At 37.4% G+C, this 18,538-nt stretch overlaps 1 protein-coding gene across 2 annotated transcripts; it reads right to left on the bottom strand.

Moving 5' to 3' along the window:
- Positions 1-966: 966 nt before the first annotated feature.
- Positions 967-18,040, bottom strand: MSL2 (MSL complex subunit 2). 2 transcript variants are annotated; one of them, XM_081955628.1, is made up of 2 exons: positions 16,952-18,040; positions 967-4,789 (listed from the first exon to the last, which is right to left on the bottom strand). In XM_081955628.1, the coding sequence occupies exons 1-2, from the start codon at positions 17,094-17,096 to the stop codon at positions 3,210-3,212; spliced, it is 1,725 nt and encodes a 574-aa protein (XP_081811754.1). In that variant the 5' UTR covers positions 17,097-18,040; the 3' UTR covers positions 967-3,209. The 2 variants fall into 2 exon arrangements, with proteins under 2 accessions (XP_081811754.1, XP_081811755.1); XM_081955629.1 differs by having other exon boundaries at positions 17,507-18,033.
- Positions 18,041-18,538: the final 498 nt, after the last annotated feature.

Genomic DNA, 18,538 nt, shown 5'->3' with positions numbered 1-18,538 from the left:
AGACACACTTTTTTACTCCCCAAAAGAGGGTGAAAATCTGGATGCATCTTATACACTGAGTATAGCATTTTTGGCCTCCTGAAACCTCGCCCTGCGCATCCCATTTTTCACAAAAATGGATACAGAAAGGGTTTGGGAGGCCTGTAGAGTAATCCTGGGGGCTGGGGAGGGCAAAAACGAGTGAAAAGGGGCCCGTTTATGCCATCCCCAGCCCCCAGGAGCACTCTGCAGGCCTTCCAAACTCTCTGCACACCCTGTTTTCACAAAAAATGGGCCCATTGTTTGCCTCCCAACCCCCCCCCCCGTCACATTTTTGCCCTCCCTGTCCCCCAGGAATACTCTATAGGCCTTCCAAACTCTCTGCACGCCCCATTTTTTGCTCATTTTGCCCTCCCTAGCCCCCAAGAGCACTCCCTACAGGCCTCCCACACCCTCTGCACACCCTGTTTTCACAAAGATGGAGCAGAGGGTTTGGGAGGCCTACAGAGTGCTCCTGGGGACCGGGGAGGGCAAAAACATTTTTTTTAATATTTACCTCTTCAAAGTCTTGGTGTGTCTTATACTCTGGTGCGTCTTATTGTCCAAAAAATATGGTAATTTCCTTCTCTAAAATTATGTTTTACAGTAACCAAAAGAACAAAGAAAAGTTGTTAGAATATAGGGATTCCAAACTACTACTTTCGATAACCTTTTGTAGCTAGCATGGAAGGTTGTGTAATTATTTCATTAAATTGAGCACAGACATCTTTAAAAAGGTATTATGAGCACTAAATATTTTATGTTCTTCTATAAAATTCAGTTTTAGGACTGACATTACCTCAGCTTCCATGGCAGTAAAGAAGAAAATTTGTTTCATTAAAACAAACTTGAATTAACCATCAAAGATACATAATAACAAATAAAGAATTCCAAGGAATATTTAAATAATCTGTTAATAGAATTTAGTATATCTGAAAAATACCGAAATTATTCTGTATGAGAAAAGGCATATTTATTACACATTAGAACTTCATAATTGAACCATCAGGAATGTTTAGAAAGAAAGAAAAAGTTTAATGGCTACTTCTATTAGTTTTCCATAGCACCATATATGTGAGGATAATTTTCCAGACTTCTGATTTGATTAGCCTTCTTAAGAAACTGGAAAAAAGAGTTTTGCTTTAGAAAGTTAAGACTCAAACATGGAAAATAAATCATGGCATATCCTATTTGGTCCACATAAAATCATATTCATATTCAACTGATATATTTTAATAGGACATATTAAATTACAAATTAAATGTAAAATTCAAGAGGTTGGCTGCAAAAAAAGACAGGAATACTAAAGAGCATTTTCCACCATTTACTCTCATTATCAAAAATATTTTTCAACTCTTCTTGCAAAACAGAAACAAAAAAAAACATACTGAACACTTACATCACATTCTTCTTCCTATGGCTTTAACCCTCCCCCCCACACCCTGCCCCACCCACAGAAAAGACGGGGGGAAAACAAATCTGAAAGTCAACAAAATAATTATTTGCTCACATTGACATAAAATGACACCTGGTACACTATAGAAAAAAAGAGACATCACCCAACCAGTATCCAAAACGTTTGTCTTATTTTTAGACCTAGTAACCATCATTGTACATGCTTTGTGCCAAATCCAACATATATAATGTTACAGTTCATTAGCAATGTTAACCAGTTAACAATTAGATGGCAAACATAAAGGTGTTTAAGAATCTAGGGTATAATGTATTTTTACAACAGTTGCTGAAATATTGCTGTAAATCAGCACATAGTCCTTTATAAAGCAAGATAACAAAAAGGGCAAAATCCAGTGTTGCAAAAGAAACCTTTGACTTGTGAAATAGGACATTTCTTGTCCAATAATCTTACCCTTACTAAAGAGTTGTAAGGAAGAGGTTTAATTGGACACAACCCAGTATTTTCTATTCTAGTCAGCCCATACTTTATGCAAAATAAAAAATTAAGTATTAAACACCAATCCTGGTATAAGTTAAATTTATATGAATTAACATACTTTCAATGTGGGTTGACTTTTCCAATGGTGTAACTGAGAATTAATTTCAAAATCCCGCATAATCAGCAGGGTTTCTATCAGCTCCTTAAGGTTATCAACTAAGAAAACCTCCATTCTTGACATATTCTATTCTTGCACAATAGGATTTAATCCAGGGGCCTGCCACATTTCACCTCGTGTATCCTAGTTCCAACCAGGCAAAAACCAAGGGCTTAATCTTGGAAGAGATATATTAATTTCAAGTGAAAACTATGTTTTGACAGTGTTAGATGCCTTAAACTGCAAGAATGTGCTGATAGTTGTCAGATTTTAAAATCTAAAATATAATGATGTCTCAGTAACTTTGGCATAAGACTTAAACCATTTTTATTTTTAGCCAACTAGCATAACAGTTAAAAAAATACAGTATCTATTCCATAATGAACTCAGCAAAAATATTCCAATGATAAATGTTTAGTTTATGACATAGCATGACACAGATTAATGACATCAATCTGTAAAAAAAGTGTGAAATTATAAAACAGGAATGCCAACTTTTTCTTTTCCAAAAGATGATCAAGCTTTTGAACGTTTTGAGTGATATCAACTGAAGCTAAAGTCCAATATGATCATTTCTTGGTTTCAGGTCAGCATACAGTAGTTGGACAATTATAGTAATATCTTTTATTTCTGAACAAAGTTTAGGTGCTGAATTATGAACTTCCCTATCCACAAATAATGTGGTATTACAAGATTGGCTGTTGACGTTTTTATTTGTTTAGCATGTCATTTTTCTTGCAATGATGATACTGAACATGGATACATCAGAGATTAGCACAACTGTGATGGACTGACTAGAAATAATTTCAGTATATTAAATCAATTTCTGATTAAGCACAAAGCATGAATTGGTACAACAAGGTCAGTATTTGCCAAAAAAGTAGTTCTGTATTAAAAAATCATTTACATTAGCATTTGATCTCAAACTATGAGATGTTGCAAGATCTAAAGACAGTTTTGGGATAATTCCGCAATTACCAGCAAACTATTTCCCTGACACTAACACACAACATAGCAATGAAAACACTTGATACAAGTGATCTATATGCAGGAGCTCCGGCAAGTTAAAGAGAACCATAGCTGCCTTCAAATTGTAGCAGTCCCCTTACCAAAGGAGGGGCGAAAGAAAGAAAGAAAGACTCAGCAGTCATATCTCATGTCCATAGCTTCATCCAAGTTCTTATCATCGTTTGTACTGGCAGCTAAAAATGTCGTTACTGGTGACCCTGTCATATTAATTACACTGGTACTTGTGCTGGCATTGCGCACAGCAATGCTGGTCACATTAATGCCCAAAGTAAGCCTAGTCTGCTCCAAGGCCTTTTCTGGAACTGCAAATGCCTCCAATTTCTTTTCCCCATTAGCCATATATGAATTTTGGCAGCCGCGGCATATGCAGTCTAAACAGGCTTTGCGATTCGAGTAGCAAGGGCAGCGCTGGCCACGGCATGTAAGAACACTTGGATTTTGTGTAGCTCGGCCACATTTGCACCCCTTTTTCTCTTGTGCCTTTTTGTACACAGTTTTTGTTGGACTTCCTGGCACAACATGACTGCTAGGATTTTTTTCTTTTGACTTTTTTAGCATTCCTGATTTAGATTTTGGATGAGATTTCTTGGTGGTATGGTCTATATTTTTTTTCATGCTTTTATTCGATAACAGTACAGTTTTACCTATTTTAGGAGCAGTACCTCCATTAGGTACAGTTGCTATTGACTGCAAAGACATCTTTGATTCTTGTTTCATCATTACTGGAGCTGAGGCTCCCAATGTTGGGCTGCAAAGAATGCTAGAAATTGGAATATGCTGAAGCTTTTCACTGTCACTTTCTGATCGTGATCGCTTTCTGTTTAACTTTGCTACCTTAGGTGTTGCAGCTGTACATGAAATCCCATGAGGTGAAGCATCCACTGATATATACACATTGTGGCTAGTTGGTGGAGGAGAAAGCTGCAAAAATGGACCATTTGTTAAATTGGTTTCCAAGTTGTGCTGTAGATTAGGGCTACATACTCCTGCATTAGAGTCCAAACTCCGTAGCACTTCCTCAACACTGAGTAAAAGAGGGTCACCAGGTTTGATGTCTTCACTGAAACCATGAATATCAATGCCGGTTGCACACAAGTCACCAGGGGAAACTATGTCACACATAGGCTGAAGACTGCTAGAAATATCTTCAGTTTTTATGTATTGTCCAGGATTACATACATTGACTGTATTTGCATGTTCAGGAGATGGAATATTTACTCCAAGTTTATCTACTGAGAGCCCATTACAACTGGGCAGACCATTAACAGTGGAGCCTTTTACATCACAATCATAGGTGCTTTCAGGTATAGAACAACTTGTTGGAGGCTCATTAGCATACTCTGAAGTTGAAGGTGAAGGGGGATGGATCAAACACAATGCCAAGGGTTCATCAGATGCTTTTTCTGTGTCATCACTGAGTGGGGTGCCATCTTTAAGCAAAGTCAAAAGATCTGGGGAACTGTCCACAGCTTGCTTAATATCTCGTCCTAATGGCGTCTGTGTTATATACTCACATAGTTTTTTATAACAGTTCACCAGAATGCTTAACTGTTTATTTTCTTCAAACTGCTCATAGTCTTTGCACCAACTACATGATGGTTTCATCATCATTTTCTTGCCTTTACAAGTTTTGCAGACATAATGTTGACATGTAGAGTTGGTGGGTGCAATTGGATCTTGCAGCAGGTTTCCTAAGAGGGAAAAAAAGATTATAAAAAGTCAAAAATAATTTAAAAATTGTTTTTCAACAACTTGAAAGTTTATGTAATGCCACTGCTGTATGTTTTAGCTGATCAAGCTAATAGCAACACTTGTCGTATTATCAACCTGTGACAGCACATACTTTCAACTTCACTATCAGTGCTTGAGTATTTGTAATATTAGAGCAAGATACAAGAATTTCTACATTTCCATAATGGCATTTGAGAGTTGTTCTGGATTGAATGATACAAGGCTCTCCAATATGTGCTCTGGTTAATTATGTGATATAAATCTTAGTTTAAACTTTTAAAAAATGATTAAAATCTTATATTGAGTAGGTTTAATATATAAATGCTAAATAGGCAATTGATATAATTCAGTTTTTAGTGAAGTATGAATTTTGAAGACATTTATAATATTACTATTTATAAGAAATTGGGAAGAATACACAAATTGAATCAAAGCAGCAGAAGCAAAACATTTGCCAATCAAGATTAACCACCAAGAGAGAAAAAGTATGTATATATTCTATAGTATAACATTTTTTTAAAAAATGGCCAAATTGTATATATGTGTGGAAGGCTGTCTATGCATGCACACACATATTTAAAATATTAATATTCCTATGGAGCTTTCCAATACTTCAAATATAAAGTATAAAACTGAAACAGAAACTGGCTATGCATTGCACATACTACTTGACTACTGAGCCATTATCTATGTCCATTCTGGACAAAGAGAATCCCCAATGCTGAAAATATCAATAATGGGGGAATAAATTATTGTCATCTCACTATACAAAGAACATGTTTCATTGACCCTACTCAGAAGGAAACAAATAACAGAAATGATGACCAATAGTCAGTAGGTTCACTTAGAAAGTAAACATGTTCTATCCACAATTTTTAATGTCTATTGGTAAGAAGTCTTCTGACTATCCATAGGGAAACCTCAGGTAAATACAACATTTAGTTAGAGCTTAGAGAAAAGCTTTGTACAGATAACAAGAACTATTATGTCTGAGTTAAATTCCCAATTTGTCTTAAAATAAGTCTTTGAATATGCATACAAATGCAAATTAATACTTGCAAGCCAAAATGTTTAAATACTTCCTCAGAGGTTATAGCAGAAAATGCTACTTGTGTTACGGCTAGATAAGGCACAAAATAAATCTGCTGAAAATGAAAATATTACAAGAGAGAAATTTCCAATAAGAAGCAAACTGAGAGTAGATATTAGTATGTGCAGAATATAAGGGAATAGTTCAGGTCTCAGCTGCATCCTTAATACTTGTACATAGAGCTAAGTACATACACAAAGCAATTGTAATATCTGAGTAATTATTTCATCCTAATTTACTATAAATACATAACCACCAAATACATATCCACCAAATGCAACTAACAGTGATTTCCAACATGATCCACACATAGGGAAATCTCAGGTAAACACACAGATTTTCTAGCAGAAATAAGCTTTATCCAATCCATTAAAAAAATAAGCATTAATGAATGGCTTGGATTGATGTGAGTCGCTGCCTAACAAACAGTGATATTTGGTTAATGATGGCAACAGTGACTGCTAAAATTGCCAATACAAAATAATGTGGTTATATGACATCATGCTTTATGATTGCATGGCTTTGTGGTGGAAATTCCAGTCCCAATTAATATAGTTAACCAAGGACTACCTGTAGCACAGTAGTAGAAGGGGAACTATGTGTAAAGGTGACATATACAGACCAGACTGGGATGTATATATCCCAGAAAAAGGAAATGCAAACCACTTCTGTATTAAAAAGTATGCTTAGATCATGTAAGTTCATGTTTAGTTTACACTTCTGTGAAAAACCATTTGCTCTCTTTTGCTTGTTCTAAATTCTTGCATATTGCCAATGAACATTATCAGTGCTTCATGTGGATCCTCTGTAAAGCAAGGCTCAGTGAACAATAATGCCCCCGTGACAAAATCTTCCAACAGGTGATATGCCAATGTGAAAAGGTATTCCCTTGGATTAACTAAGAGGGTATGCCACCTTTATCTGCAGTGATTGCAATTACAAATTTCATATAATGGATAATCCAACTTTTCATTGGTGTGTAGGAATTCTTCCCTATTTCTATTACTAAACTGTTTCAGTTCAGTAACATTTGATGATTTTCTAGCATAAACTGTTCTTGCTACAAATTTCTATGGAACATAGTCTGGGATTGGATTTGGTCATTCCAAGGCACTGAATTTGTTCTCCATCCATGCCATATTACTGTAAATGCTAGACAAATGCTAGAAAGATGTGCTATTTTTTTCAAGTTTCTTTCTTTCACTAAACAAATCTCCTAGGCACCTATATAACATACTAGGTAGCTGAAAGCCAAACAATAACAATGAGTGTATCAGAGGGGAAAACACTTTTCTAAAGAAATAGAGGAGGATAGCTATTATCTCAGATCCTATGTAGACAATAATAGATATCATCAAAATAATATTAAATATGCACCTATAACAGTGCTATACTGATAGAATGACCCATCACATTTTATGCGATGGAATTACATAGTCTTTCACAAAAACCTCAATTAAAAGATAAGAATAGAGGAAAAGGAACATCAATGGCTATACAATACATTATTTATTGACAACTATGGATGCCTGGATGCTAAAGAATTGAGTACTGGAGTTACTATCACTATGCCCTGCATATGAAATTCATAAGAACAGAAAATCCTGAAATAAAATATGTTCTTACTAAGAAATGGCATAGAAAATAGAAGCACAAGTTTCATCTGTTCTAAAAATATTTACCATATTTTTCGGAGTATAAGACGCACCGGAGTATAAGACGCACCAAGGTTTTGAAGAGGCTTTTTTTTTTAAAGTAGGTAGGTAGATAGAGGGATAGAGAGGGAGAGAAAGAGAGAGAAATACAGTAGGTAGGTAGGGAGAGAGAGTAGTTAGATAGGTAGGTAGATAAAGGGATAGAGAGAGAGAAATAGAGAGAGAGAGAGAAATACAGTAGGTAAGTAGGGATAGAGAAAGAGAGTGTGTGTAGGTAGGGAGGTAGAGGGATAGAGAGAGAAATAGAAAGAGATAGAGAAATACAGTAGATAGGTAGGGAGAGAGAGTAGATAGGTTGGTAAGTAGAGGAATAGAGAGATAGAAATAGAGAGAGAGGGAGAGAAATACAGTAGATAGGTAGGGAGAGAGCGAGTAGGTACATTTGTAAGTAGAGGGATAGAGAGAAATACAGTAGATAGGGAGGGAGAGAGAGAGTAGGTCGGTACGTAGGTAGATAGAGGGGGGGAGAGAAATACAGTAGATAGGTAGGGAGAAAGAGAGAGTAGGTAGATAGGTAGGTAGATAGATAGAGGGAGAGGGAGAGGGAGAGGGAGAGGGAGAGAGAGAGAGAGAGAGAGAGAGAGAAAGAAATACAGTAGGTAGGTAGGGAGATGTTTCCAGGTGTATTTATCCATGTGCTGGAGAAGGAAATCGCTGACAATCTGCAGCACCTAAGATTTTGTTTCTGCTGGCACAGCACTTATCAATGTAATTCTCATCAATCAGTTAAAGAGCTTTCCAAAAGGTAAAAAAAAGTTTTTGCACTCTGCAAACCTCCCAAAAACAGCCCGTTTTTTTTTCCAAATAAAAGGCATGAATAGCCTTGGGAGGGCTTGCAGAGTGCTCGGGGTGGGGGGACGAACAAAAACTGGCCCGTTTTTCACAAAAACAGGCCCGTTTTTTGTCCAAAAAATTGCATGCATAGCCTTATGGAGGCTTATAGAGTGCTGCTGGGGGCTGAGGGGGGGCACAAAAGGCTCATTTCTGCCCTCCCCAGCCCCCAGGAGCTCTCTGAATGCCTCCATAAGAGTATGCACAGCCATTTTGGTGAAGAGGGCGGGGCTTCAGGAGGAAAAAAATGCTGTATTCGATTTATAAGACGCACCCAGATTTTCAGCTTCTTTTTTGAGGAAAAAGGTGCGTCTTATACTCTGAAAAATACGGTAATTACTTATATTATGACTATTTGTTAAAGCAAGTTCTGCAAATTTTATTGTAAGTGAAATCTTGCATCTCCTTTTTATTAACGTCACATTATTAATGAACATATAATCTGGAGAAATTTTTTTTTCCCAGATTCCAAATACTCCTTTTCTAAAAACAGTATTTTTCTATAAAGGCAGCCCTCCTGAAGATACACAATTGTGTGGAATAAATAAGATGCAAAAACAAATGCATTGTTCACACAGCAGCAGATCTATGCACATCTTTTTGCTTAAATTTTAAATTAAAAAATTAAAAATCTTTTAATTTGAAGCTATATTTACTGTATGAGTATGTTCTTAATATCATAAATTAGTTTTTATCAGATTTATTATGATAGTCAATACATATTTGACCTATAGTTTTTAATTGATATTGAAAACAATGGAACACTAAGGATACATTATATTTGTTAATGTTCTCTGCCTTTCTCATTACATGGAAGTGTAATTGCTAAGGCATTTTTCTTAAGGCTGTGCTCTGAAGTTAAAAATTCACCCAATACAGAATAAAAATATTTGTATTGGTTTTTAGACTCATCAAGAGAAGGAAATAAGCAACTATTGCTTCCGCTGAAATCAGATTAGCTCCATCCCTTTTGACATTTCAGAAGTCCCTCAAGACCTGTTATGTTATAGGCCTGGGGCTCCCAGAAAATTGGAGACATGCTTAGATGGCTGGATTGTTGAGGTAGCCATTCTTATTGTTTCTCTGCCCAGGCTTTTTATATTTGTTTTTAAAATATCTATTTGTAATGTAGATTTCTATTTTTAATTTAATATCTGTTGTTTATTTAATTGATGCACAGTACCCAGAATTGCTTTAGATGGGCAGTTATACAAATTAGAATTTTGATTAATAACATTGCTGTTTTACAACTCAAATCGGACTGTTCACAAATATCATTCTTGAGTTCATAAAGTTTAAGCAGCAACTGCATCCAAATTTCCATGCATCTTAAGACACAAAGGATTAGCACTTTATGAGCATAGATTTTGTCCAGTGTAAACTGTTATTAAAAATTGAGTGTATATTATTAATAAAAATAGATGAGTTTAGAGAAGCACACCAATATCTCCTTTATTCAATCATTACATATTAATTAAATAGATTATTTATCTGTAATCTATTTATAAATGAGTAATTCATTAGATTTACAGTATATTCCACCTTTCATTTATGAGTTTAAGTAGGCATATTAGTCCTTGATTAACAACCGGTTTAGTGACTGTTTGAAATGTTCCCCAAAAATGTACTTATGACCTGGATTCTATGATCTGAGTTCCAGTCAGATGATTGCATTTTGGGCACTTATCTTATCTAATCCTCAGGACTGTAACTTGTGCAGCTCTCCTTGCTCTCACTTTCCTTCACAACCCTATGAAGAACATCAGCCTGAACTACTTCTCTCAACAGTAAGAGTCAAATAAACCAGTGTTGCATATCCACAAGTTAGTATAAAGAACTCCCACTAGCACTACCAGAGTAGCTTCTTCCTTTGATCCTTTACAAAACTGAGCTCCAGCAATACAAGTAAAATGGTTGTTTTTCTTTTTCAAAATAAACTAGAGTGGCATAACCAATCTGGCCTCAGTACGGTACATGCACACAGTCATTAGTAGCCCATACAGCTGGTATTGGTCTTTTCCCCCACAGATTCTGCTCAAACAAAATATAATTATTTGCCTGTTGTTTTATTTCAATTCAAAGGCTTGCGCATCTCAAATTCAGAATTCTCAGCTGCTAATAGCTAAAGTCAGCATAAAAACCATAAAAAACAAGAAATGACAACACACATGTAAGCCACAGTAACCACTAGTCCAAATTAAAGTGCAAACTTTAGTCTAAATCCTATATCAGAATCAACAGTATTGCAACATTTTTTTCTTATTTAATTCAGTTGTTGTATGTATGCCAATAATTCAACAAGGAAGATGAGCATGCATACCCATATACTCATTATCCACAATTCTTTGGATATTTGATAGAATAAACATATAATATATAAAAATAGGCGAACCTTTGAGGTAAAATCAGTAGCAGAAATAATATATTCAACACATGAAACCATAATGATACTATATGACTTATACCTTATTTGTTTACTATCAGATGGGAAGTCAAAAGAATAGGAAGAATGGTGGTGCCACAGTAAAGCCTCTTTTTGGGTTATACATATTAAAATATTACAATCTTCCCAGTTTAAATTAAACAATCTCAGTATTTAAAAAAGGAGAGTCACCTTTTTCCCCTTCTCCCTGAATTCAAAGAACGTAATTGTAAAACACTTTCCTGAAGAGGCTACTAAAATCACAATTTATATACATTCTAAGGCAAGATGACAAGTATCATTTAAAAGTGTCAACAATATTTGCTAAAGTATGAATTTAAGCAATATTTACTTTATATTTTTTCTCTTATTTTTATTAAGAAATCTGCCCTCAATTGTTGGAAGCAGCAAAACTTTGGGAAAAAAGAAGAGCTGGAGTGCAGAAGAAAGGAGACATTAAGCAACAAAGACAGACTGAAGTGTGAATATGAGCTGACAAAATAACAATGTTTTGGGTCATTAACACTAACACAATCCTACTCATGAAAATAAATGATACTGTGTTCAAAGCAATTAACTCCCTAGAAATTCCTCAGCTTGTCAAGAATATAAAATTCAAGATCTACACTGAAGTAAAACATACTTACAGAATTTTTTTAAAAACTTTTTTTGTAAAAGTAGTGTAGAGAGGTAGCACCTACCTCTCTCCTAAAAGAATGAAATATTTTAGGAAATATTTAAAAAGGCAGAATATTGAATTTGCCTGGATGAGAAACGGAGAAATATGGGGTTTTTAAAGGCAGGAAGCAGACTCACTCTTAATAGCCCCCACCTTTCTTAATAGACCCCATCAGATGTCAGCACCTAAGAGATAAGGAGATAGATAGCTCTATTCATAAGCAAATTCCCTGAGGCAAGATCTGAACAAAAGTAGGGTTAGCCCTTAGCCACAATAGGAATTGCCCAACAAGCCCCTTCATTGCATAAACCCAGACTTCAACCAAATTTAACTAGACAAACTCCTAGAATTTGTACATGGCACCATGGGAGTCTGACAACAGCCAATAGAACACAGGTTCTCGAACAGGAAGCTCAAGTTCAAAGCCCAAGAAAAGGTATGCTCTCTCTCTCAATTCCATGTGGTCAGCTGCACCAGAACCCATGTGGTTCTCCTTCATCATTAAACCATATTTGCAATCAGCCTCCATGTTTCCAGTGTCTTTCTCCTGGATTGGAACTGAACCAGATGGATATTTCTTCCAACAGTAGTATGTGATACAGCTTTTACATCTTAACTTTTTTTCCAAGAATCATAAAAAAGGTAGCACAGTGGTTAGAGTGCAGTACTGCAGGCTACTTCAGCTAACTGCTAGCTGCAGTTCAGCAGTTCAAATCTCACTGGCTCAAAGTTGACTCAGCCTTCTATCCTTCCAAGGTGGGTAAACTGAAGACCCAGATTGTTGGGGGCAATATGCTGATGCTGTAAATCTCTTAGAGAGGGCTGTAAAAAGCACTATGAAGTGGTATATAAGTCTAAATGATGCTATTGCTATTGCTATAGAAGACTCTAACCATCACTGCAAATAATTTAACCTAAGCACAGAATTCTACTGGCTTTATGGGTTGTAGATCAGGCTGAATACAGTATGGGTCAGAAAATTCATGACCTCAAATTGAAATTTATATGGGCTAACATGCAAGCATGCAATTATATGCAAATAAAGATTGTTCTAAAAGACACTAAGAGTTTGGCTCCAGAACGAAAGGTGCTGCGTTCTAAAACCTGCTTTCTATAAGAAAGTTTAAGAAAAGAATGTCAGGAATTATGAAAAAAAAAGCACATTAGGATTTTGGTTAGCTTGCTAACCTAAAAGCTACCTTTATAATACAAGACCTTTTACTATCACATCTGTTGAAGGTTCAAGGACATTCTATGAATAGAGACACCTGCTATAGCTAAAGTGGTATATTGTGTTTTAAAAAATGAGTTAAAATTTTGTTTAATCAGTTTCTTAAACTGCCCAGGTTTGCATAACATGTTGATCCACAAACCTACTTCAAAACAATTATGGGTACTAAAAAGAAAAGAAAAGTGAATGAACTATTATTTATTTATTTTATACAGTAAACCTCAGCTAAAGGAACATTCAAGGGGATGTCAGTAAAGGATATAAGTAAATATTAATTCAGTCTAAAATGTAGGTATTTGGATCAATTATACAAATAATAAAACTAATACAAATGACCAACAAAAGCTTATACAAACCATCTGGATTATTTCATATATAACAAATGTTTTTATAATGCCCAAATGGAAATTGTATCCACTATATGAGAAATCTGCTTACTACAGATCTGTTAAAATTGATGGTTTATTTCATTTATAACCAGTTTTAAATCTTATGCTATTCTATTTAGAATCTTATGTTATTCTATTACAAGAGAGATTGGGAAAATCAGGACTAAGCAAAATTAAGGATCTCTACCAGAGATGCCAAGCACCTTTGAGGTACTTCTGTAGTAATAAATACCTGGCTGTGACACTCAGATGCAAACTTAAAAAAAAAACCAAAATAAAAGTTAAATTATCCCTTTAAACATAAGTGATAATTCTTTTGAAAACAGGAATTCAAAAAGGTGATAGAAATGGAAAATCCAATATATAAAAAAGCAATGCAAAACTTTATTTATGCATTCATTCATTCAGTTTATATAGCTGACCATCTCAAATATGTGACTCATACACTTAAAAACAAAATATATTTAAAAATAAACAACCCAGATAAAAACCACTAAAACTAATTAAAACTTAATTTGTAATAATCCATACAATGATTGACAATACAACCAGCAAACAGGCTCCACTCCATCACCATTTGAGCTCCAGTCAATATGACAAAGTATGTTTTGAAAGCTTTCTGAAAGCCAGCAGGCTCAGGGCCACTATAGGTAGTCCTCGACTTATAACAATTAAGCCCAAAATTTATTTTGCTAAGCAAGAAGTTTTGTCCCATTTTACAACTTACAGTTGTTAAGTGAATCACTGCCACTAAGTTAGTAACACAGTTAAGTGAACCTGGCTTCTCCATTTACTTTGTCAGGTTGCAAAATGTGATCACATGACCCCAAAACACTGCAACCGTCGTAAATATGAGTCAGTTGCCAAGCATCTGAATCTTGATTATGTGATCATGGGGATGTTGCAAGAGTCATAAATCACATTTTTAAAATGCCATTGTACCATTGAATGACCATTAAATGAATGGTTGTAAGTTGAGGACTACCTGTATAACCTGTGGGGAATGATGTTTCAAGCCATAGGTGCTGCAATAGTGAAGACTCTTTTTCCAGCTCTGATGGGATAAGTAGATGTAAGAGGGGAGAGGTAGTCTCTCAAATAATCTGTCCTCTTAGAGTGTAAAGCTTCAGAAGTCATTACCAGCACTTTGAATTCAACCTGAAAGCAAGCTATTTTGAATTTTACTTCAATAATTAATTCAAGTATTGCTAATTTTAAAATGCAATAGCCATGAAACAAAATGACATATTAACATTAATTGAAGAAAATGTTACAACTTTTCACTGTTCGGTAGAATTTAATGTTTACATTCTGCAAGTTCATTCAGCAGATGACTACAGTCTTTATAACAGTGATGGCTAACCTTTTTGTCCTCACATGCCAAAAGTGCGCATATGCGCACAACAGCACACGTGCCGATGCCCATAATACAATGCGTGCGTGACACACACCCCACACCGTGCATGCGAAAAAAAACCATCACTCCGTTTTGGGCCTAGCAGACCTCCCTAAAGCTTCCTAGGACCAAAAACAGGTCTGCCCCCTGGCCCCGTGCATGCGTATGCTGTTACAGGTGTTATGTCTGTCTTGTATGCAGCTTTATTCCTCTCTAGCATTCATATCCATTACAGTGATGCATTTCCTGCCTCTCTAGGATCTACCTTTATCTGCTCCTGTGAGGCACTTCCTGTTGCATGTATATAGTTATGTTCTCGGTGGCTTGTATAGTGTTTTAACTGCATTTTGATTAAACAACACACGCTGCAGAGACCTGAAAATCAGCGGCTGGCGGGAGGTGCACGCGCATGCGTGGTGGAACTCAGCTGGGGTGACAGCTCGAGTGCTGGCAGAGAGGCCTCCACATGCCACAGGTTCGCCATCACAGCTTTATAATAACAGTCTCAATACACTAGAATGTCTGTGTACGTTTTCTTTTGCTATCTAACTACTAAAATAAGCAGCGTGCATCAATATACTGAAGTGACCTTATTCTTTTTTATATTATGTATTATGTCAAATATTATTCTATTCACGTACATAAAATTCTTTGAAAGTAACATGTATGTACAATTTTATATTATTATAGCTGAGATTTGTTTATTGCCCAATCACAGGGATTCCAAGCAATTTAAAGCAACAAATAAAGGAAATATAGAAATGCCTTCAAGTTAGTCTTAACTCCTAGTGATTTGCTGGAAAAGTCCCTGCAGTTCTCTTGGAAACATTTTTGGATATAGTTTGCCACTGCTTTCCTCCTAGGACTCAAGAGACAGAAAGACATCCATCCAGATAAACCTGTGCTCAGGGAGGTACTAGAACTCAGTTTCCCAGATTTTAACTAACATGCCAAACTGATTCTCATATACAGAGATGACTGGCCATAATGTTTTAATTCTTAAATTATGTTAAAAACAGGCACAAAAGCTTGTGACACCTAAAAATATTATATGGGTTGGGGGTGACAGTGTGGATTCACGTCTATTTCAGAAAATTTATGTAGCATTACTATGTACACATGGCTTAGCCTTAGAAGCAAGGAAGGCAAAAAAGAAATTACACGCAGGAAAAAACACTCAATGACACTGTTAAAAGTTGGGATCCTGCAGCACATTTGAAATTAATAAGTTTACATAAGTAGTGTTAGTGATAGTGCAAATAATCTGCATTTTAAATAAATTAAAACTTCTACTATGAACAAAATCTCATACTATAATTTCAAATTACCATAAATATTTATTTAATGAATTTATATAGGAATTTAAAGTTAATCTGAGCAGCATACAAAAAACCAAAGCCAAAATATAATCCTACAACATTAAGCCCCTTTCAATATATAAAATCAAGTACTGAAGGGTTTAAACTGTGATAAACCAATTTACATCATTCTTTCTGTTTGAAGTCAGATAACTGCCCCTTAAAATTCAGTGCAAATTGTCTTACAAAGTTGAAATAATTTTCTGAACATTACTGTTCCTAATCTGTTGTTCTACTTCATATTCTTGACTTAACATAATACATAGAAGTCACATACAACATTTATTTGTAATTAAGTAAAGATATGCACTTAAAATTTTTAATATATTACAAATGCAAGGATGGCTGCATCACAAAATGCATTAACATAAGTTGTAGAAGAGCAATTTTGAAGGTTTATGAAAAGGTTTAGCTACTCCGAATGATTTCAGAAATCGACCATACCGAAGGATTTAAATAATAGCATTTCAGTTGTATATTTTTAAAATTGTTGCTAGAATATTGCTTGGCTTGTAGATAATGGATGTATCCACGTATATATATATATCCATAGGTAAGTTAATCACAATTTATTCCATTAACCAATTTTTAGGAATTAACACGAAACACGCAATATGTATACGGGCTGAGTTTGCCTAGCACACAAATGCTAAGCATGTAGTTTTGTTTTATCGCATCGTGAAAATCCAGACCAGTTTCCATTTACAAAATCTTCTCAAAAGGGCAAGCAAGTTCAGTTGCGAAGCAGTTTGTAAAACCCGACAAAAGAGAAGGCAACTTTTAAAACTCCCCGGAGGAAGACGACCGGAGGGCATGCGTCTCTCGGCTGGCGAGGTTTGCCCGAAAAGGCGGCGGCGGCGGCATTGCTCCCTGCCCATTTCAGTGGGTGTAACAGGGGAGGCGAGAGCAAGCTAGACGGACGGACTGACGGAGACAAGGAGGGAGGGAGGGAAGGCGAAGGAGGGTGCCGGCTCGCCCGCGGCCCAGAACAATAGAAAGCGCCTCACTCACCGCACACGCAGCAGGAGAGCGACTGCCGGAAGTAGGGCAGCAGCTTGCCAATCTCGGCCAGGCACTGCGGATCTTCCCCGGGGCCGTAGCTGAGTACCAGGCGACTGGCGGAGATGTACAAGGCTGTAGCATTCACCGGGTTCATCGCAGACGCTGAGGCCAACGGCTCCGGGCTGAGAAGAAAGCGCGGCTCCGCGCCCAGGCAGGGCAAGCCGAGGGGCGGCTGCGCTCCTAGCCCCGCATCGACGCGCCGTCACAGCCAGGGCCGGGCCTGCTTTTCTCCACTTGCCTGCTCCCCCACCCGCCCGCCCCCGCCACTGCCACCGCCGCAGCTCTTCCTTGCCACCAGCGGCGGCTCCCCGCGGATTACTCCAGGCGGCCGGCCATGCCGGCCTCGCTCCCTCGCCCTCCCCGGGCGCCTCAGGCGGAGGGGAGGCCCCGCATCGGGGGGGCGGTGGCAGTTTCCGCGACCCGGCGCAGGGAGACGGCCTGGGCCCGGCTCTGGTAGGGGCGGGGGAGGCTGCTCCGCCTAGAGTTTCAGCGCGTCCATATTACCATGGGTTCCCTGCGCCTCTTCCGCAGAGCTAACGGCTTTGTCGCTCCTAGCCGCCCTCCGCGCAAGAGCCATCCACCACACGCCCAGCTCCAATGTCAATAGCAACCGTTAGATCCAACCGTCACTGCGCAGCCATCACCGCGGCCGCTTAGGTTCGGTACTGCGCATGCGCGGCCATTCTCTACCTCATCGCACCCACCCCCTTCGCGTCCTCTTGAACACTACGGCCGCCGAGAGAGAGAGCGGGGTGGGGTTCCGCCCTGGGTTGCGCCCTCTCGGGGCCTCCGCTGAGCTTTGCTCCGCTATTCGGAAAAGTGAGAAAGGCCGCCTCGTTCTCCGATTCGCTCTAGCGAAAGAACCTCAAAAGGCTAGTGCTTGTCTGATATCCAGAACTGCAGCTTCAATCTGTATCTTGACTAGTAAGAATGGAAGGTTTCAGTGCATGATAATACTTCTTTGAACATGGACAGAGTGCCCCTGCCTTTCAGCAGGGAGGAATTCATGCATTCCGGTGTTGATCCCAGGAACTATTTACAACCAAGCATTGCCGAAAACAACTTGGTTTAAGATAACAAATGCAATCGACCATAGCACTGTCTATGATGGGTTTCCGTAAAAAAGCTAATGAATATAAAATGAATTAAATTTACATTTACTTCTCATAAACAGTTGTCCTCCTCCGCACCATGTTCATTGCACAAGTTAGCTGAAATCTGTGTGTGTCTTAAGACACACAGATAAATTCTATTAATCTGATTATCACTCTTCAAAGGAATGAATTCTAGATCAGTGTACAACACCCAAACGTCTACATCCTGCATAATTTAAATGCCAGTACATAAATGAGAATAAAAACAGGTTACTTTTTGTCTGGAAATACTGGTATGTGTCCAAAGTGCCTTAAGATAAAAAGAATAAACCAAGTTACAAGAACAAATCCAATAAAATCTGAAAAGACATGTTACTAGGTTTTCATTTGTGTCCAATCACACTTGGCCAATAAAGAATTCTATTGCCATAATACAACTGAC

This window comes from Natrix helvetica (genome assembly GCF_964273705.1).
Source record: "Natrix helvetica genome assembly, chromosome: 5".
Lineage (NCBI taxonomy): Eukaryota > Metazoa > Chordata > Lepidosauria > Squamata > Natricidae > Natrix > Natrix helvetica.
This window is presented reverse-complemented; position numbering and strand designations above follow the sequence as displayed.

What these genes read in the sequence shown, in the direction of transcription:
- MSL2 (XM_081955628.1), bottom strand. Translation starts at nt 17,096, where the DNA reads ATGAACCCGGTGAATGCTACAGCCTTGTACATCTCCGCCAGTCGCCTG. An exon ending in GCTCTCCTGCTGCGTGTGCG is followed by an intron (nt 4,790 to 16,951) that starts GTGAGTGAGGCG and finishes TTTCCCTCTTAG; the next exon opens with GAAACCTGCTGCAAGATCCA.